Genomic DNA, 15,947 nt, shown 5'->3' on the forward strand with positions numbered 1-15,947 from the left:
ATTTCTGGCGAGACATGGTCAATAATAAATTGTGTCCTCAAACAACTTTCGGATCCACTAACAGTTGTGTAACAGTTTGCTGGTTCTGTTTTGCTGTGAAATGAAACTTAGGGGAGAAGGTGGGAGTAGCCGACTGCAGCGACAGTATATATTCAACGTTCCCCCTTTACCCTTTAGCTGGAGAGCACAGTGGAGGTTCAGAGGTGGCAAAGGGTAGGTGTCTGCATTCGATATGACTTTATATATTGATATAGTGTGAAAGAAAGTTTGTTTACTTGACTTAAATTCCAGTCAATAATGTGTCTATCATATTTCTCTTTTTTTCGACACTAGAATATGGACGTGTTCCCACAAAATCTGCTTGTTGCTTTCATCCTTTCTCTCCTCTATGTTTCTGGAAGAGCATACAGACTTGACATTCTACGTAAGTCACTTAAACGGTTTGTCATTCATGTTAAGAAAACAAAAATGTTGGCAGTCATGAAAAATGAAAACTGCTTTTGTGGGTAAATATGCAACTTATTGTCATGCATGTGCTGTGGGATGATAATGCGCTTGGCTGTTCATGAGCCGAGGGTAAACTTCAGACTCTGTGAATATTTGTTTAACAACACTATGTGTCCTTGGACTTTTTGCGTTTAGAGAGAAACTCTGAGCCAAGTGAAGGCAACGTGAGACTGTCTGGTTCTGAAAGCCCCTCAGAGGGACGTGTGGAGATCTACCATGATGGGAAATGGGGAACGGTGTGTGATGACAACTGGGACATAGCTGAAGCCCAGGTGGTTTGTCGTCAACTCAACTTCCCCGGAGCCAAATCCGTTGTGATTGGGAAGGACTATGGAACAGGTGTCCTGTACTTATTTTTTTTTCCCTCCACAAGATGGCAGTAAAATGATTCCCATCAATGGAGAGTTGTAATTTCAGTTCAATTCACTTCTCCAGCTAGGTGTGTTTGGCATTGCTAAAAGATTTATTTTAAATCTTTTTTTTTATTTTTAAAAAATCATTTTAGCATCTGGACCCATTTGGCTCGATGAGATTGCCTGTACAGGGAAAGAAAAACAACTTGTGTCTTGTCAGTTCAGTGGCTGGGGAAAAACTGACTGTACCCATAAAGAGGATGCTGGAGTTATCTGTGAATCAAGAAGTAAGTTAGAAAATGTATTCCAAATATATGTGTTAAACTATGTTTTGTATCATCTAACTGCTGCTATTCGTTCTTTTAAAGACTAGGTTGAATTTAATGACATTTTCAATATTCCAGTGGTCACCATGTTTCCATTATGCTTACCAGGAAATTTTTTTTGTGTGTTTCACAAATTGCAATGTGCTTTGTGAGGCTCAATGTTATGCTCAGTAGAGGTCCTGTCACTCTGCATGGGCCTGGTCTTGTTTTAAAGGCAACATAGACATTACCAGAGTCTTTAAGGCTAAAGACAAGTTAAAGAACAGTTTCTTGCACCTCGAATGCTCTTTGTAATATCTGTTTGCTTCCAGATGATGTGACAATAAGTGGCTCTACAAATTCACTGGACCACAGCATCGGCCTCTCTGGTGACCTCGGTCAAATCTTTGACCGTGGCACCGCTTGTGATTTCCTGATCACTTTCCAGACCCCAAGTGGAAACAAAAAGGACGATGGGACCGAAGAGATGATTGAGACGACAATTTGTGCACACAAAGCGATCATCATGCTGTACCCGTACTTCAGTGCTTCAGCGGGGGCGAATAACATCACAGTGACTGTCAACAAACCCTGCCAGTCGTATTTTACCTCCTTCATCAGGTGGACTGAAGTTGATGTGTTATGTTTTTTTCTTCGTAAAGCAATTAATTCTTGTTTTAAATATATTCCCCAATCTATTTCTTCACAGGTACCTTTACACCCGTAAGACTGATATCACCTACTCCTCTGCAATGTGCCTCCACCAGCTCGCTTCAGACTTTGGAATTAAACAACTAATGGAGGACATAGGTCGACTGTTTTCTAACGTCCTCCCAGATGATGCTTCCTTTCACTCCCAAGTTTCACTTTACAAATATGCAGTTGAGTCAAAGGACTTGGTCCTCGAGGAAAACTGCGTCCAGTACATGGCCTGGAATTTCCAAAACCTGACCGGTTCCCCTGTTTGGGCCGATCTTCCTGTTGAGCTCCTTCGTCGCCTTCTCACCCGCTCAGATTTGGTGGTTGCCGATGAGTATTTTTTACTTCAGACACTGGAAGGCTGGATCACAAACAATGGCGGCTCCCTGAGTTCAGAAAACCAGGCCGACTTGCTCCATCTGATTCGCTTCCCCATGATTCCTGCTGAGAAGCTGTATGAGCTGGAGATCAAATCTCTTCTCTTCAGCGCTCACAGGGATCTATATCGTGACAGTGTCTTGAAAGCATATCAGTTCAATGTTCTACTCTACAGCAATCTGACCCAATTAAAATTAGTCAAAGAGAATGATGATTACAAGCCCAGAATCTACACAGGTGAGACCTGGAGTACTGTTATTGTCCCTGGGGCAAAATCTTCCTCATCTCAAAGTCGAAACCAATACATGAATTATGGCTACCGAGATAGTTACGGTCGTTATGGTGGTTATTACCCAAGTCCTACTGAATCCCCTAACAAGCAACTGAGCACACCTCTCCACAGCAGCCTTCTGTTTAAGAACAACATGATCACCTGGGAGGCAAATGTTTTGAAAACACAGAACGAGTGTTCATGGCGGGGTTTGCGGTGTGAATCATTTCCTGCAGCCCGACTGGCTCTCCAGAACCAGTATCAGTCGACGAGCGGTGTTCTCTTTCGAAACCGCCTCTTGCTGACGTGCCAGAACAGGTACGTCTGTCAGATCCAAGGTTTCAAAGGCGACCTGGCTTATGTGAACACAAATGACACCCAGGTCCTTGCCTATCCCTGTCCTGATGATAAGTACACCTACACATTTGTAGTGAGACCAGAGTATGTGTGATCCAATGAAGAGGGAGTTTCAGAAAATAATGACCACAAACAGAGCAATTGCCTCATATCAATAATTATCAGCTGATTCAAAACCAATTCAATTAAATGATTTTTTTTCAGTGATTCCTATGATCAGGTATTTCTATAATAAAAATTGATATATCTGTCATATCAATCAATTATATTTTTGTTATGGAGAAAAAATAAAGCAACAACAAAACCTTTCTGAGTCTGAATTTTTTTATGTTCAATGAAATGTGAAAAGGAATTAAAAACCTGGTTCATAGCTGCATTACTGTGAATGTTTTTTTTTTTTTTTTTTTTTTGTGGCCCTGTTGCTTTGCAGCAATAAATCCTGGGTTTGAATCCCAACCTAGGCTTTTTCTGCATAGATTCTGCATGTTATCTCCATACATCTCTGGATTATCTCTGAGTACTTTCTCTTATTCCTGAAGTCCAAAAACACAGCTGTTGGGTACAAATTTTGTTGTCCGGATTCTCCTGGTACACCACGGTTCAACATTTTCTCAGTTTGTAAACATGTGAAAAATGAAGCAACAACACTTAGATTACAATCATATTAATTGTTTTCCCAAAATAAAATATATGAGACTAATGCAGAATAAAACTGATTGATTGGAGGAGAAGTAAACATTTAAAAGTAAGTAAGAAATATGTATTTTTACCTGTGTGTTTTGTATATATTTTTACAAAATCTTGCCCAAGTTCAAGTGGCCGTTAAAACTGAAAGTAAAATATAGTGATTGCTATTCCTTGAGCCTTATGAGTAATTAATAAGAACATGTCAATACAGGGGCGCCACCAGGAATCGTGGCCCCCCTGACAAAAAATTAGTTTGGGCCCCCCTGCGCAGCTGCTGTTACAATTTTTTGAGTCTATTTGACACATAAAAAGCGTCACAATTTTAAAGGCTTGCAACTGCCTTGCTTTCTTTGGTCCAATACTGATACTAGGACAGAATATTTACTGCTCATGAATTTTACATCCAACAGTCCACATCCAGTATGCAAGTAGGTTGCTTAATTTTTTTTCTATTAGTTTTAGACACTGAAATGTTTCTCCCCATGAGCAACAGTCAAAAGCAACAAGCAACTACACATAAAGCAATCCAGACTTCTCAAAAATGCTATGTAGTTGCATTTTATTCAACTACAGCTCTGTGCTATGCTAGCTGCAGCATGGCACAAATCAAGGGGGAGGAAGAATGAGCAACACCACATGAGATTGTGACTGACAGCACTAAAACTCTCCTGCCACTGACTGGTTGTTTCTAGAGAACCCTGGGAGAAAGCAGAGGAAATAGATTTTTCACAGATTACCTCTCTGTCACAACATGACAGTTTTAAAAAAATATGTGAAAACAAATATTTATTAAAAAGTTACTTACTGCAGCTTTAATTTCACTCAGGAGAGGACGGGTCAGGAGGGACGTGGGTTAGAGCATCTGCTCACTCACTTATCTGTTAAGTGGTAAAAGGCACAGGGAACAAGTTAAATATATGAATATGTTTGTAATTTTTCCCTTAATTTATTAAAGGCTAGTGAAAAGGAGGCAAAATGTAGTCTGGAGCTAAGCTAATTATGCTAAATGGTTGATAATCTCACACAGTCTACCCATCTCTCTTGGAGAAAAGATGGGTTATAAATTAACACTCTCTCCCTCTCTCTATTTTGTTTTTGAAAACCTGATTTCATAACTTTTCTTAGCAGCATGGTAACTGGCACAGTCGATTCGTGGTAGCTGTATTCAGCTGCAGCTTCTACTGATTGACGTCATTGTTAAGCGCTCCAAGCAAGAACGAACCATTCCATGCAGATCCAGGGGGGTTCAGGGCAAAAACGGATGTGTGTTTTTTGGTCTGGGAAGGGTAACATAAAATTTTTACTGCTAAAAACAATCTTTGAAAATACAACATGATTAATTTTGTATTTGACAGGATCCCGATTTTTTTTAATTTTATTTCTATGAACAAAATACAAATAATTAACCTGTCATTCACGAGAGGACCCAAATTTGGGTCCTCTCGTGACAGGGGTGTCAAACTCTAGTCCTCAAAGGCCGCTGTCCTGCAACTTTTAGATGTGCCTCTGCTGCACCACACCTGAAAAGAATAATTAGGTCATTAGCAAGGCTCAGGAGAACCGATCTACACAGGGAGGAGGTAATTAAGCCATTTCATTCCACTGTTTTTTACCTGTGGCACATCTAAACACTGCAGGACAGCGGCCCTTGAGGACTGGAGTTTGACACCCCTGTCATTGTGAATGACAACCTGTGAATGACAGGTTAAACTGTGGAGGGCCCCCTGCTGGTCAGGGCCCCTTTTCACCCCTTTACTGCGCAGCTGACTACACGACATTTCCAGTATCACATTTTCAGCATGACCGTCATTAAACAGGTCTTGACAGGTCTCTAAACTGAAACACAACGGCTTTACTTCAATAAATTCACTAAAACAAATTGCTTTGAAAGCAGTGGGATTGACAAATCTGGTGACAGAGCATCCATCAACTGCCAGAGTTGTTACACATCAATTTTTCTTTAGGTTTTTTGGTAATCTTGAATCTTTTGCATCAGGGCAGAGTATGTTTCTCAAACAGCCTCCAAACATGTTTTGACAGATCCACAAACGGTCGTGAAACCTCTTGATTGAAGTGTGAGTAAAATTAGTGGAATATAATCAGAATTCACAGGCGATTCAACAGATTATATTTGAAAAACCTCATGGTTCACATCAGAACATCCTTCCACTTTTATATTGACAGCATTACTAATAACTAATCTTGGCAACCCAATGAAACAAGGATTTGTCTTTCTAAGGGACTAACATGTTCACTGACATAGATATCTTCTTAGATGAAGAAATGACTTTGAAAAACAGGTAATCAGTGGTACTTTGCTGTTTGTATGAATTGTTCTGAGAATGCACTTAATGTTTTGCAAATGCTGAGAATGATTAGATGAATGCACCACAGCAAATGAGAAAACTTTACATTTTCATACTTGCATTTTTAGCTATATCATATTGAAATGGTAAGATATGTTCATTGAACAATTCCTTTTTTTAAGTTTCTTCTCTAAATTTGTTTAAGTTTTAAGAAATGTTTAGTATTACAAAAACTTCCCCAGGTTGAAATGGCAGTTAAACCAATCTGAAAGTGAAAATAGTGTTTGTTATTATTTGAGTCTTAATCATTAAGTACATGTCACTACACGACATTTCCAGTATGACATTTTCAGCATGACCGTCATTAAGCAGGTCTTGACAGGTCTCTAAACTGAAACACAACGGCTTTACTTTAATAAATTCACTAAAACAAATTGCTGGGAACGCTGGGGGAGTGATACATCTGGTGACAGAACATATATATTCGGCATCCCTTGTTTTCCACTACACTTTGACAGGGGAGAAGGGGAGAAGTTTGACTTGCAGAATTGAAAAGAGAGGCGGCTCCAGAGGATCAAAATCAGAGGGCTGAAGGTGGGTATTGTTTTATCGGACAGCGATTTATTATTTGATCTGGATATCCTTTATCCAGTGCAGTAAAACATAAAGAAAAAAATTGTTGAATTTATTTTATTTTCACTTTAACTGAAATGCAATTGTCAGAAAACACCGAAGAGGTTTGTATTTGACTTTAAATTGGATTTAATTTTTTATATTTTTTTAAAATCCTTCTGCAAATTTCAGAAAAGTATCCTTTTCATTTATAACATATGCTTTAATAGCTAATGAGCATTAGTCAAGATCTTTAACTTTAAAAAATCCAAATCCAAAGAAGCTTAACACCTCTCACCAATGACAATACTTTCTCAATAATAGTAGGTATTTACATTATAAATAAACTATTCAGATTTGTTTGTCCTATTTTTTTTTTGCATTTTTTTAATTAGTCTTATGTATGTATGTGCTACAACTTCTGCCAACAGAGTACGTCTCTTTTGAAGCAAATACTATACGTATCTTAGCATACTCCTTCTGATCCAAATAAAAACATCCAAGCAGCAGAAACCAATTCAATACATCTCCCATTTAAACCATCATGTTTCAATAGGTTTGGAGTAAAAGAAAATAAGATTTGATCAAAGACGTATGTAAATTACATCTAAATGCATGTTTCTCTCTCTTTTTTTTTCTTTAGATTTCTACATTAGAGTTTGGACATGTTCACAAAACTACTTGCAGCAATATTTCTTGCACTTCTGTATTTCTCTGAAGGAGAATGTGCGCTCAACAATCACAGTAAGTCACATAAGTTCCTTGATGCATCTTGACTGACTAAATGACAGATATTTGCTTTGCAAGCCTTTGTCTGATCTTGCTAAATAGGAAGCAGCCGTGAGCCAAAAGAAGGCAATGTGAGGCTGTCTGGCTCAAGCAGCCCCTCAGAGGGCCGTGTTGAGATTTACCATCAAGGGCAATGGGGATCTGTGTGTGACGACGATTGGGACCTGTCTGACGCCCAGGTGGTCTGTCGTCAACTGAACTTCCAAGGGGCCATAGATGCAGTGACTGAAGCCCGCTACGGACAAGGTACCCTATTTTTCCAGTCATGCGCTGCCAGATGGCAGTGAAAGGACAGCTATATATGGAGAGTTGCAACTTCAGGAATATTTTGCAACTCACCTCACACCATGTGGTGGTCATTTTTGTGATTTCTAAAAGACTCAAGTATTTAATTATTATTATTATTTTTTGTAATTAACACAGCACATGGACCCATTTGGCTTGATGACGTTGGCTGTAGCGGCCAAGAGCAACAGCTTGTGTCTTGTAGATCCAGTGACTGGGGAGTAAATAACTGCAGGCATGAAGAGGACGCTGGAGTTATCTGTGACCCACAAAGTATGTTAACTCTAATACTGAAAACATGCCTTTAATTTCACCAAAATCTCTTTTTCCACTGTGCTTTGTTCTCTGAATGTACACAGACTGTTAATGAACAATACTGATCCAATACTGACCTCTGGTGGACGCCATAAGTAATGTCCAAGCAAGAACAACAGCAATCACCCAACTTGACAAACTGCTCCCTGTCACAAAGATAGCTCTTCTTCCATTTTGACATGTTGCCCCTGTTGAGATAGCTTTCACGTCTGATTCATGATTCATGGTGTCAAAATGGCCATTTATTTGTGTTTTTGTCAATGAATTTATCTAACTGTTTATTAAAGAGAATTTTCTAGCATTTTGGAGAACCAAGGTAAAACAGGTCTGTGGTTCATAAAGATATGTTAATTCCCAGTTTTATACAGATGTGTGTGTTTCACTACTTCCATTTTGTTTGGAAAGGTACCAGTTAGAAACAGTAATAGTTTCCAGAATCAGCATATATCTATATCATGACAGTCAGTACATCTTATTTGTACATTTAAAAACTGTTTAAATTATTTTTTTAACCACATATTGATGTAACATTGAACTCACATTCCTGTCTAAGACAGTGTCAACTCCCTCTGCAGATATGGGGTGGATTAAGAATTTGTTCTGCAATCTCAATACTAATATATTTTGGTTAACATGTTTTTAACAATTTTTGATCATTTTGTCTGGATTTCTTAAATAATTTTTTAATTATTGTTTAATATTTTATGATAGTATTTTATTCTAGCTGTTATTATTATGCTAATAATATATTCCTTGTACATGTTTTTTGCCTCTTTGGTCTTCAGATTACGAGGAGTCTGTGCATTCGCTGGACCACAGCACCACCCTCTCAGAGGACCTCGGAAAAATCTATGACAGTGGTACCGCTTGTGACTTCCTGATCACATTCCAGACCTCAAATGGAACCAAACAAGAAGACGGCACCCCAGAAGAGACTACGAATACAATCTGTGCACACAAAGCTATCCTCATGTTATACCCTTACTTCAATGCTTCATTTGGTGAAAATAACATCACAGTGTCTGTCAACACAACCTGCCAGTCATATTCCACTTCCATTATAAGGTACGCTGAACCTAATTTATGTTTGTGTGTTTATTCTGTAAGCACTTAGTTCTTTTAAAAATGTTTTATGATCTGTTCCATTACAGGTACCTTTATACTCGTCAGATCAATGTGACCTATTCCTCTGCGATGTGCCTCCATCAGCTTGCTTCAGAGTTTGGATTAAGGAAACTGTTAGAGGATGTAGGTCAGGTGATCTCTAAAAGTCTCCCCAATGATGTTTCGTTTTACTCCCAAGTTTCACTTTACAAGTATGCAGTTGAGACAAAGGACTTGGTCCTCGAGGAAAACTGCGTCCAGTACATGGCCTGGAACTTCCAAAACCTGACCGGTTCCCCTGTTTGGGCCAATCTTCCTCTGGAGCTCCTTCATAGCCTTCTCACCCGCTCAGATTTGGTGGTGCCTGATGAGTATTTTGTACTGCAGGTTCTTGAAAGCTGGATCACGAACAATGGTAGCTCCCTGAGTTCAGAAAACCAGGCCGACTTGCTCCGTCTGATTCGCTACCCCATGATTCCTGCTGAGAAGCTGTATGAGCTGGAGACCAAATCTCTTCTCTTCAACGCTCACAGGGATCTATATCGTGACAGTGTCTTGAAAGCATATCAGTTCAATGTTCTACTCTACAGTAATCTGACACAATTCAAATTAGTCAAAGAGAATGATGATTACAAGCCCAGAATCTACACAGGTGAGACCTGGAGTATTACTATTGACCCTGGGACAAAATCTTCCTCATCTCAAAGTCGAAACCAATACATGAATTATGGCTACCGAGATAGATACGGTCGTTATGGTGGTTATTACCCAAGTCCTACTGAATCCCCTAACAAGCAACTGAGCACACCCCTCCACAGCAGCCTTCTTTTTAAGAACAACATGATCACCTGGGAGGCAAATGTCTTGGAAACGCAGAACGAGTGTTCATGGCGGGGTTTGTGGTGTGAATCATTTCCTGCAGCCCGACTGGCTCTCCAGAACCAGTATCAGTCGACGAGCGGTGTTCTCTTTCGAAACCGCCTCTTGCTGACGTGCCAGAACAGGTACGTCTGTCAGATCCAAGGCTTCAAAGGCGACCTGGCTTATGTGAACACAAATGACACCCAGGTCCTTGCCTATCCCTGTCCTGATGATAAGTACACTTACACATTTGTAGTGAGACCAGAGTATGTGTGATCCAATGAAGAGGGAGTTTCAGAAAATAATGACCACAAACAGAGCAATTGTCTTGTATCAATAATTATCAGCTGATTCAAAGCCAATTCAATTAAATGATAGGTTGCTTAATTTTGTTTCTATTAGTTTTAGACACTGAAATGTTTCTCTCCATTAGCAACAGTCAAAAGCAACGTGCAACTACACATAAAGCAATCCAGACTTCTCAAAAATGCTATGTAGTTGCATTTCATTCAAGCTGCAGTACATAACTTTAATAAAAAAATATGTTTTCTCCATATTTGTTACAGCTGTCACGATGTCGTGACAGTTTGTTATGAGACAGATAATCTGTGAAAACAATCAATCTCCTCCGTCTCCTTCCTGAATTACTTTTACTGGTTAAAGTAATGCACCGTTCTGACCAAACCAACTAATCAGAAGTAGTAGGACGCTCTTAGCGCTGTCAATTAGCCTCATTCCCTCACTGCTAAATGTGCTAATGGGGGAGAAACAACGTATCATTACAAGAAACTGTTTATCTGCCATCATTGGTGGCTATCTAACTAAACTGAGCATTCATGACATATATCATGACAGTCAGTACATCTTATTTGTACATTTAAAAACTGTCTAAATGATTTTTTTTTTTTTTTACCACACATTGATGTAACATTGAACTCACATTCCTGTCTAAGACAGTGTCAACTCCCTCTGCAGATATGGGGTGGATTAAGAATTTGTTCTGCAATCTCAATACTAATATATTTTGGTTAACATGTTTTTAACCATTTTTGATCACTATGTCTGGATTTCTTAAATATTGTTTTAATTATTGTTTAATATTTTATGATAGTATTTTATTCTAGCTGTTCTTATGATACTATTAATATATTCCTTGTACATGTTTTTTGCCTCTTTGGTCCTCACATTACGAGGAGTCTGTACACTCGCTGGACCACAGCACCACCCTCTCAGAGGATCTCGGAAAAATCTATGACAGTGTTTCCGCTTGTGACTTCCTGATCACATTCCAGACCTCAAATGGAACCAAACAAGAAGACGGCACCCCAGAAGAGTCTTGAAAGCATATCAGTTCATTGTACTTTACTGCACTCTGGCCAAATCACAGTTAGACCAAGAGAATGGTGATTACAAGCCCAGAATCTACACAGGTGAGACCTGGAGTACTGCTATTGATTCATCAAAATTGTCATCAAGTCCAAGACGACACTACTACAACTCTCAACGCTATGGTTATGGCTCTTATAACAGATATTGCGATTCTCCTCCACCCTCTTCACAAATATCGTTTCACACATCTCTCCACGGCATTGCTGCGTGTGAGGACAGCCGGCTCACCTGGGCAGCAAATGTCTTCAAAACCAGTGACGATTGTTCAAGGGAAGGTGTGCATTGCAGTTCAGCTCCCGCGGCAAAGCTGTCTATGCAGAACAACAATTTGAGGCGTAACATCCGCTTTGACAGCCTTGTCCTGCTGACATGTCAGAATAGGTCCATCTGTCATATCCAGGCCTTCTGCAATAACATGGCTCACATTGATCCGGCTCTTGTCTATCCCTGTCCTGACGACTATTACATTTACACATTTGTGGTGAGACCAGAGTTTGTGTGACCCAATGACAGGAAATGACATAAAGTGATGACTACAGGGTGTGGTGATGGCACAGGGGTTAAGCACAGTCCACATAAGTCCTCAATGCGGCCTTCACAGGTTCAAATCCCGACCTTTTGAACTTTGCTGCATGTCTTCCCTCTCTTTACCTACTTTCTGGTCTTGGCACTTTCAAATAAAGGCCACTAGAGCCAGCGAAAACCTTAAAAAAATGATTACAAGTAGTACGATCACTTTGTGTTATTACTCTTTAACTAATTTAAATCAACTAGCAAATTTGCTTTTAAATGTTTTCTGTTCCTACAACAATTTTCTTTTGTATTTCAATGAATATCGGTATCATATCTTTCACTTGGGGAAACAATTAAAGTGATTCAAAATGTCATCAGAGTGTTGCTGCTTCTTTTTCTTTACATGCTTCAGGAAAGTTGAAAGTTAAAAGAACTCGTTTGGAAACAACAGTAGATTTTTGGCTCATAGTAAGGAAGAGGTGTGGTGGATCGGACATTGGCTCTCAAACAAGAAAGCGCCCCTTTGAGAATTTTGCAATGATCTGTTTGGAAAATCATTTTAATGCTTTTTCTGCATTGTGGTCATTTATCCTTTACAGTTCAAGTTAAGTATAAAATGAGCCCTCTCCACACCCACCATCACCTATAGTGACTGGTAGCATGTTTACCTGTCCTAATCATGTTATTATACACAGGTATCAGTGAGGAAAACTATGAAAAGGCCTGTTTGCCTGTGATTGAAGCACATAATCCTGCTCATCGATTTAGTTTTTGTGTTTTTTAAAGTGGAGGAAGTTATAAATAAGTCCAAATAACGGTCTGCTTAGGCCCAAACACTTGAGCTGTCTGCCAGAAAGCTGAAGCTGAACAGTTTTCTCCCAATGAATCATCAAATCCTCCAAGGAAGTTATGCTTTCAACAAACATAAGATCATTTTCTCGCATTCCTGAATTTCAGCTACACACAACTGAGTCTCACCTGCATGCATGGACATGTTGTTTATAAAGTAAGTACACAGTGACTAAAGATGTGTCGGTGACTGCAAAAAATTAGTTGATCACATGCAACAAAAAGGTGATCCTTGTTTATGCTTAAATGTGATTCATGACGGCTCCACCAGTCTGATGCAAGCTAGCAGAAGTGAATTAGTCAGAGAGAGGAGAGAGTATGGGATGTGAGGAATTCCTGCTCAGAAACTAACCATAATAAAAAGTTCAGATATTTCATTATAGGTTATCATTTGGGGTATGACTGACTGTTTATCATAATTGAATTCTTGTGTCACTTTACCCACAAAATATTTCATTCAACAAGTCATGTCTGTTTATTTGTTTGATTCGCTCCGAAATTGTGAAATTCTCTTGAGTGGCATTTCTGAACATGACTCTTTGCATGTAGTTTCATCACTTGAACTCCAAAATTTCTCAATTTTCCAAGCTGGCCACAACAAAACACAAATATGTTGCTGTTTGCATTCGGTTTTGCATTAAGATGTACCAAATCTGAACACACATGCAGAATGTTTATTATATCTAAAATATGGAAATGTATGATTATTTTCAAAAAGTGGCAAACAAAGATGCAAAAACTTGCCTGCAGCTAATGTAATATTATATAATTTTGTATATTTTGGAACATTTCAGCTAATGCGAAGATGAAGAAATCAGACCAAACAAGAAGTTTGTTCTGATTCAACTTCAGACAGTCAGAAAAAAAAAAAATCTCTTTTAATTTGGTGTATGTAAACTTCTGGTTTCGACTATAAGTCATGCCAGTGCAGACATACATTACAGAAAAAGTGCTGCAAATTAGCTCCCGTTGTAAGCGCCATTATACAGGCATAAAACACTTGTTTTACTCATTTTTGTCTGAGCTGTTGTGTATCTGTCCCTTTCAGGAAAAAAACGTATGTAAAAACACGGGGGTTACTAAAAGTTAAGAAACAGATATCAGCTTTAATGAAGTGCTCATGGTGGTTTTACTGGAAAGAAATTGTTCGTCTGAACTTTACGCCGTAATTTTCAGGAAAGGTAATGACTTTTCTCTTTGCTCTTCAAAGGCTCTTTCAGACTCATTTTTAGACTCTACAAAGCATATTAAATTACAAATTATTTCAAGAGCTGCCCTCAACATGGCTGCAAATCAGGGACTGGTGTTATTGTGTTCTGCGGAGGAAATGACTAAGTAATCCCGTACGAACGTTTACAGATGTTCATGAGGTAAAAGTGAAAGTCCCTGCGAGTTAATTGCCCAACAGCAGATCTGTTGTAACACCATGAAGACTCGCAGGAAGCACCGTGATCCCTTTCAGCATACTCACAGTGACTAATATGGTTTGACCCAAAGTTGTAGGCAGGTCAAACCAGTTGACCCTTGAGTGTGTGATGTGGTTGTGTTATTTACTGTTTGAGGATCTGTAAAGCAGATGTTTTCCCACCTCCACTATGTCCCCTCATGCAGTTCGTAAGACTGATTCACTGTCCTGTGTTGTCACTGTTCGTATGTGTACGGCTGCACTGATGAATGGAAAAATCTTCGGAAATCCCCCATGTTTATGGATGGATAATTGGTTGAAAAGCTGCAAAATGGTCAGGTCATGCACAAAGTGTGCAGGCACCGGGGAACAGGAGGCGTGAGTTAGGATGTGGGCCTCTACCACAGCACCCACCCGTTCCCCACAATGAGACCCTCTTTTTATGCCTTATTGAGCTCTTCCTTTGGAGACTATTCCTGGCTAAGAAAGTCTGTAATTTAAGGCATAAGGGCCAGTTCACCGGGCCAGCTTCAGGCCCTTTTTTAGCATTTCAAGAAGGGGGACTGCTTACATTGCACTTCTTGGACAAATCCACCTTATTTCAGCAAAATTAAATCCAAATGTTGATATAATAATGCAGGTCTTGAATCATGAGAAATGCTGTGTCTAAGATGAGATCCGCAATGCGGAAAGACACGCAGAATGGTCAGGTTGCAAGGTCATTTCAAATATGCCCAGAAGCTTGTTGACCCGGCGTTCCAGCATCTTTGAGAAAAGGAAGATGAATGTTTGGAGAAGGGGCAGGCGGTTTATTGCCCAGAAGGCGGCGTCTGGTGCCCCTCCGCTGCCTCCAGTAAACCTCCAGAGTGAGACAGAAGCAAATTCCCAACTATGTGGGATGTGTCACTTCCTTTCGTGTTTCTTGATCTCTGCATCACACCCTGACGTCTGTGTTATCGTCCCTTGATACGCCTTTTGTTTCTGGTAACTTCCACTCTGTTTTCGAGTTATTGGGAATTTTCCTAATATAACTGGCACCACTTTTATGGGGAAGTGAAATGGATGTTCACAAGAGGGGCGATACACTGATTGGGTCATCCTTTTGCGAGCTTTTAAGTCAGGCATACAGCGAGAGAGAGAGAGACCTGTGGAAAAGAACCGAGGAAAACTGCTAAACTATGAAAAACAGTGGAAATATTTGCCAGAGTGGCGAGACCACTGACAGTCAGCGGCCAAATATGAGGTCAGCGTGCAAAAGCAGCCACAGTCCTTGTTCCATCTTTTCCCTTCTCTTATTTTTATTGTCAATCATCAGCACTATTACACACAGCAATTCCTCATCTTCCAGAGGCACTGTCGAAGAGGTGAAGTTTCCAATAAACGAACAGTCTATATCTGTCCATGCGTCTAGGAATAAAAATAATGTAAGAATATGAGAATATGCTTCTTCTACTGAGAAATGGAGGCCGTTGGCTTGCTTGTGCTGAGGGGCTTACCAGACTGAATCTATTAAGCATGAGGGGATGATGTCACTTTTCACCAACATGCCAAGTCTCCTACAGACATCCTTGTTTTATCTTTTTTCCTGAAAGTGAGTCTACATGCATAAACACTCTCACTGAAACAACTCATTGACTAACTGCTGCGTGGGATGAGGGTTACTCGGCATTTTATAGTATTGGGAAGGGAACAATTCAGGATTACAGTAAAACATTCTCAAAGATAGTAGGAGAACAAACACAGCTGCTGATTCTTATTGTAATGTGGAAAATAAAACCAAAGAACATGTCATTGTTTACAGACTCTGGTAAAGAATTCAAAAATAGACATTGTTTTACTCAATAGAGTAACAGTACCAACAAAAATGTATATTCTTACTGCGGAAAGCACTGGGAGATCCTAATCCTGAATAGCTAGTCTTACCCATTTTTTTTGGCTGGAATAAGTTTAATGACATTGCTT

The 15,947-nt window shown here is 39.5% G+C and overlaps 2 protein-coding genes across 3 annotated transcripts; both read left to right on the forward strand.

Annotated features, from left to right (window-relative positions):
- The first annotated feature begins 85 nt into the window (after positions 1 to 85).
- Positions 86 to 3,174, forward strand: LOC106920082 (galectin-3-binding protein B-like). 2 transcript variants are annotated; one of them, XM_014990892.2, is made up of 6 exons: positions 86 to 213; positions 334 to 424; positions 643 to 846; positions 1,013 to 1,147; positions 1,498 to 1,786; positions 1,875 to 3,174. In XM_014990892.2, exons 2-6 carry the CDS (start codon positions 337 to 339, stop codon positions 2,962 to 2,964), a joined length of 1,806 nt encoding a protein of 601 aa, XP_014846378.2. In that variant the 5' UTR covers positions 86 to 213; positions 334 to 336; the 3' UTR covers positions 2,965 to 3,174. The 2 variants fall into 2 exon arrangements, with proteins under 2 accessions (XP_014846378.2, XP_014846379.2); XM_014990893.2 differs by having other exon boundaries at positions 1,501 to 1,786.
- A 3,102-nt stretch (positions 3,175 to 6,276) lies between these two features.
- On the forward strand, positions 6,277 to 10,888 carry LOC106920081 (galectin-3-binding protein A-like). Its single transcript, XM_088008383.1, has 6 exons — positions 6,277 to 6,457; positions 7,119 to 7,219; positions 7,307 to 7,510; positions 7,688 to 7,822; positions 8,650 to 8,929; positions 9,016 to 10,888. The coding sequence occupies exons 2-6, from the start codon at positions 7,141 to 7,143 to the stop codon at positions 10,103 to 10,105; spliced, it is 1,788 nt and encodes a 595-aa protein (XP_087864509.1). The 5' UTR covers positions 6,277 to 6,457; positions 7,119 to 7,140; the 3' UTR covers positions 10,106 to 10,888.
- Positions 10,889 to 15,947: the final 5,059 nt, after the last annotated feature.

Source organism: Poecilia mexicana, unplaced genomic scaffold, assembly GCF_051168715.1.
Source record: "Poecilia mexicana isolate PSO_F unplaced genomic scaffold, ASM5116871v1 scaffold_8, whole genome shotgun sequence".
Lineage (NCBI taxonomy): Eukaryota > Metazoa > Chordata > Actinopteri > Cyprinodontiformes > Poeciliidae > Poecilia > Poecilia mexicana.